The sequence below is a fragment of the Oncorhynchus tshawytscha genome, linkage group LG28 (genome assembly GCF_018296145.1).
Source record: "Oncorhynchus tshawytscha isolate Ot180627B linkage group LG28, Otsh_v2.0, whole genome shotgun sequence".
NCBI lineage: Eukaryota > Metazoa > Chordata > Actinopteri > Salmoniformes > Salmonidae > Oncorhynchus > Oncorhynchus tshawytscha.
Genome location: NC_056456.1, coordinates 29254817 through 29260173, shown reverse-complemented (window position 1 = coordinate 29260173; position 5357 = coordinate 29254817). Strand labels below are relative to the sequence as shown.

General features: G+C 41.8%; 1 protein-coding gene across 4 annotated transcripts; it reads right to left on the bottom strand.

Moving 5' to 3' along the window:
• Positions 1-233: 233 nt before the first annotated feature.
• On the bottom strand, positions 234-5090 carry LOC112227047 (holocytochrome c-type synthase). Of its 4 annotated transcripts, XM_024391839.2 has the most exons (8): positions 4086-4435; positions 3895-3957; positions 3477-3628; positions 3108-3307; positions 2629-2777; positions 2361-2480; positions 1815-1901; positions 234-1067 (listed from the first exon to the last, which is right to left on the bottom strand). In XM_024391839.2, the coding sequence occupies exons 3-8, from the start codon at positions 3583-3585 to the stop codon at positions 869-871; spliced, it is 864 nt and encodes a 287-aa protein (XP_024247607.1). In that variant the 5' UTR covers positions 3586-3628; positions 3895-3957; positions 4086-4435; the 3' UTR covers positions 234-868. The 4 variants fall into 4 exon arrangements, with proteins under 4 accessions (XP_024247607.1, XP_024247608.1, XP_024247609.1 ...); XM_024391840.2 differs by lacking the exons at positions 3895-3957; positions 4086-4435 and adding an exon at positions 4976-5090; XM_024391841.2 differs by lacking the exon at positions 3895-3957 and having other exon boundaries at positions 4145-4435.
• Between the last annotated feature and the right edge of the window lie 267 nt (positions 5091-5357).

Here is a 5357-nt window from a genome sequence, read left to right as displayed (position 1 = left end):
CATTTTCAGTCGTTGGCTTCAGTAGCCTATAGTCAGTTGGAATACCAAGTCCACATATCATGCTTGCCTTTTTGCCTTCAAGTTTACTATTTCAAAAACTGAATCTGTTATTTAAGATGCTTAAGACAGAAGATTATACTATACTAAATAAAACAAACAATTTGCCCTGAATTTAACTAAATTATGATTTTAAAAAGGCAACTGTGTGAGGCATTGAAAATCAAGCCAAAGAATACACATTAACCTGTTTTATCTGGGACAATACATTATCAATTTGTCTTCATTGCGAGTCCATTCCAAATGGTTGCTTCCATTGACCTGGGAGTTGATGCATTTAGTCATTGGGACACTTTAAATACATGCTACAAACCCACAAATACAGTAGCCCTCCCTTTAACTTAAAACAACACCATACAAACATGCCTTTACTTTAAACATAATATGGGATACAAATAGCAAACAGTTCCATTTTATCAACTTAGGAGAAAAGATTCACTAAAGAAAAGCCACCAATTAGTATGTCCTCCCAAACAAACAATTTTTACAGTGAGTAAATATACATGTGATTGCGTGTGTGGACTCAAAGTCAATCAAAACAGTTCACTTCAAGCAATGAAGCCAATCTAGCTGTCAATTAAAAGTTGAGTTATTAGCAGAGTGCCAGAGTCTGGTCAATAAATACATTAGTACTCCCTCAAATCAATGAATGAGAACATAGAGACGGTATTCAACCCTATGGATCTTAAGTGGTAGTAGATAGCCTTGTCCCAGATCTGTACGTGATTTAGCCAACTTCTCTGACTATCATTGAATGGCATGACATCATACAGATCTGGGATCAGGCTATTAGTGTGGGGAGTGTTGGGGTTTAAGAGGAGGTCCAGCGCCACCAGGCCACTCTCATACGGTCCCACACGGCGCTGAGGGAGTCAAAGGCAGGACGCACGTCCAGGATGGTAAAGTTCTGCTTATTGATCTCACCGCCGTCGTAATAGTCAATCACATAGCGCACCTCCTTTCCACAGCGGTCTACGATCCAGTCGTGCCTGTCAAACGGTAAGCCATACCTGCAAACACAAAATCCGGTCGTATGATCAAGTGTATCACAAATTGAAACAACCAGAAAAAGAGTGCTAGTGGTACCTCTAGGGCTAGTTCTGTGTCAAGAAAATGTATATATTTTTGCATGCAAACTCAGCAAAAAAAGAAACGTCCTCTCACTGTCAACTGCGTTTATTTTCAGCAAACCTAACATGTGTATATATTTTTATGAACATAAGTAGATTCACCAACTGAGACATAAACTGAACAAGTTTCACAGACATGTGACTAACAGAAATGGAATAATGTGTCCCTGAACAAAGGGGGGTCAAAATCAAAAGGTAACAGTCAGTATCTGGTGTGTACAGTACATAGTACAGGCATTGCAATGTATTGCCCTGGCCACATCTGCAGTCCTCATGTGCCTAAGGCACGTTCACGCAGATGAGCAGGGACAATGGGCATCTTTCTTTTGGTGTTTTTCAGAGTCAGTAGAAAGGCCTCTTTAGTGTCATAACTGTGACCTTAATTGCCTACCGTCTGTAAGCTGTTAGTGTCTTAACGACCGTTCCACAGGTGCATGTTCATTAATTGTTTATGGTTCATTGAACCAGCATGGGAAACAGTGTTTAAACCCTTTACAATGAAGATCTGTGAAGCTATTTGGATTTTTACGAATTATCTTTGAAAGACAGGGTCCTGAAAAGGGGAGGATTCTTTTTTTGCTGAATTTATGTAACTTCCATGCAGAACTGTTTACACCAAAAACTCACCCCATCCAGTGGCGAAATCTGGCTCTAGGAGTGAATTCTTTTGCTTTGCCTCCAAACCGTAACAGGGAGGGTCCGCATGGACATTCCCTAGAAAGAAAGAAATTAAATACAATTCACATATCTGGTATGGCACACATATCATGACATGCACTGGTCGTTCAGGAGTAATTTGAAGCGTCAGTAAAGTGCTTATTAAAGTGCTGCGATTATTATTATTGACACTGCTGGTCATCTATGAACATTTTAACATCTTGGCCAGGTTCTGTTATAATCTTCAACCGGCACAGCCAGAAGAGGACTGGCCACCCCTCATAGCCTGGTTCCTCTCTAGGTTTCTTCCTAGGTTCCTGCCTTTCTAGGGAGTTTTTCCTAGCCACCGTGCTTCTACATCTGTACTGCTTGCTGTTTGGGGTTTTAGGCTGGGTTTCTGTACAGCACATTGAGATATCAGCTGATGTAAGAAGGGCTTTACAAATCAATTGATTGAAGTGCGCTCAACCTTACATGGTATTGTACCAGAGTCTGAGATGTTGATTGGTTACTCACTTCTTATGGAATTGTTCCCATTTGAGGATCTCCTGCCATGCCTGGTCATTGTTCTGGTTGTGAATCTTGATGATGTTTGTCATGTCTTTTTGACCAAGATCTTCATCCTTCCAGTGCCATCTGTGAAACAATTTTAATGAGTCAGTACACAACAGTAGAAACCCTAAACCCAAGCCCATAGAGATATAACTATAGGTTCTATCAATTCAATACATTCTATCTCAATGCCCAAGCCATATCTCTTCAGTGTTCTGATTGGTCGACTGACCCTTTCCTCAGCATGGCATTCCAGAACATCTGTTCCGAGGGGTAGACCCAGTTCTGATCTGTACCACCCCGGGGGATCTGGGACTCCTCTCTGTTCACTGACAGGTCAAAGGGCTGACCTGGGGCAGGCTGCTGATTGGGTGGCGGCATCTGGATAATGAGAAATAACAAAACATAACGATGAGATGTAGTCTTCAGGGTTTTAAGTCTCATCAATATATGCTGTAGTGTCATCTATCTCCTAATTGGCTTGGTTTGATTCGATTTTAGCCTATTAGACAACCAGTTCCTGGGTTATGAAAAAAGAGAGGTACACTAAACAACATTTAGTACATCAGTTTATATAAAAACTCTGTAACACTTTACTTTAGTGTTCCTATCACAGCGTAATTATAGTTGTAGGAGTAACAAGTATTATAATTACATAGTAGTAAGAATTATACACAGTGCATGTAAAAGTATTTTAGCTGCTTTGCGTACCATGTTTGCTATATCGATGTCAGACACAAATTTCTCTCTGTTGGCTGCTTTCATGGGGCACTCCACAAACTCGTATGCCCGATCCTGATGTGTTGGCCCTGCCTGGTCTGAAGCTGGGGCTGTTGGGGGGGCCGTGCTCTCAACCTGGGCCGGGGTGGACGCCTTGTGCATGGGACACTCTGGTGGTGGTAATGGTGCACCTGAGAGGAAAGGTCGAAATACATTAGTACAATGAAAAACAATATCTGCTTTGTTATTGCTATATGCAAGGTGTGATAGCTGATGGGGTTATGGGTATACATTGCAGACAACAGAGAACCAATAGACAAACACAAACAGTATCAACCTGACACAGCTGAAGAGACATACTTGGTTTGGTCTCCTTTTGCATGGGGCATCCCTGGGGTGGTGAGCCAGCATAGGGGTGAGCGACCACAAAGCCCTCTGCTTTAACTGTTGAACCAGACATGGGATCCATTCTGCCTGACAAGTTAGTCACTGGATAGGTCTACACCCCAGACCTGTCAGTGATATAACAGATATTAACGTTAAGAAAGAAGAAATGTGTAAAGGGTCATGAATTCCTGCTATGCCTCATAGCTAGCTCATCCCACGTCTAGCCTGTTAATTAACCAGTCATACAGCTAATGGTCAAAGATTTAAACAACAGCACCCCTAGCTTGTTATTTCCATATGTCTGTAGCTCATGACAGTTGTCCTAAATAGGATATTACAGTAACTGTTGAAATTAGCATTGCAACAGCAGCGATTATGTAAATATCACGACCTTGCATGCACTCTGGACCATATCAGCTGCCGGATACCGTAGCCGTAGGACTCCCATCCCATGCTGGTTTGAAATTCGTTTAGAAATGACAGACTAATTACATGACTAAACTCGTTGCCTATTTCTTGAAATATATAAAGTAAAACAAACGATTTTACTATGGATTAATCTAGTAAATATAAACGTGTTACCTTGATGAAGGTAGCCCGTCTATGCTGCAATGTCGTGAAAGTTAGCAAACACTACACACCCACAATGCATCGGGGGAATGTTCTGGTTACTTTTGGGGCAATCTCAATTGCTTCCACTTCGCGTCCTCTCCAATGAGGTATAAACCGGGATTCCTATGAGTTGTAGCCGCAATGGCGATTCCCATTCCTAAAACTGTCACATACGCTACAATGGCACAGATATAAAGATGAGTCCTGTATCTATATGGGTATAACGAACAAAGAACGGTCCACTCGACTCTCTTCAAAACCATTTGCAGGTCAGAAGGAGAGACCTAGACAGCCTTGTCACAATTTACCCATGATACATCACGGTTTTGATGCTCGTGTTCGAGAGCATCAAAACCAAAGAGTTTTTAAACCAATTTCCGGACACGCTTACGAAACAGACCAAGCAGACTAGGCCGGGGGTTGAGAAGTCAATTGGAGAAGTTATTTTTTTCCCCATAGTTGTTCATTTTCTCGAAAGGCACCACCTAAATTCGAGCCAATGTCTTAAGAAGTTAAACATGTTATTACTCCAACCTCTTGAAAGTGACAAACTGACTCGTTTTCATTTTCGTAAAAAAAACAAGTATTTGATTTGACAGCGTGCACACGCGCAGTTCGGCGCGAGAGACACGTTAGTACGACCGAGTTTAGCTATCCAACGTCGCCATGACCGCACACAATGGGAATGTCTATTGGAGAAGCAGTTTCTGCCTATCTTCATACTGTACTGTCTTTGTTCGATAGCATCAAAACTGTGATGTATACATGATAAATTATGACAGACGTGAATGATCTAGAAATAATATTGAGTAGTCATTTATGATGCAAGGTGATTTGTAGATCAATCAGTCTCAACTCACCTTTATCCCATTTAATCCCATCATTTTTCATTACGCCCAGAAATCTGCTCCTTTTATTCTCGGTCACCAACGCACAAGATGACCAGTTCTTATAGCCTTTAGCCGTACCCTTATCCTACTCCTCTGGTGATGTAGAGGTTAACCCAGGCCCTGTAGCCCCCAGTTCCACTCCTATTCCCCAGGCTCTATCATTTGTTGACTTCTGTAACCGTAAAAGTCTTGGTTTCATGCATGCTAACATCAGAAGCCTCCTCCCTAAGTTGTTTTCTTCTTCACGGCTTTAGCACACTCCACCAACCCTGATGTCCTAGCTGTGTCTGAAACTTGGCTTAGGAAGACCACCAAAAATTGTGCAATTTTTAACTGCCAAAGGGGGTGGAGT

Coding starts and splice junctions, on each gene's coding strand:
- LOC112227047 (XM_024391840.2), bottom strand. CDS start 3,585: ATGGATCCCATGTCTGGTTCAACAGTTAAAGCAGAGGGCTTTGTGGTC. Junction 2,778..3,107: donor ACATCGATATAGCAAACATG/GTACGCAAAGCA, acceptor CTCATTATCCAG/ATGCCGCCACCCAATCAGCA. Junction 1,902..2,360: donor TGGGAACAATTCCATAAGAA/GTGAGTAACCAA, acceptor CTTTCTTTCTAG/GGAATGTCCATGCGGACCCT.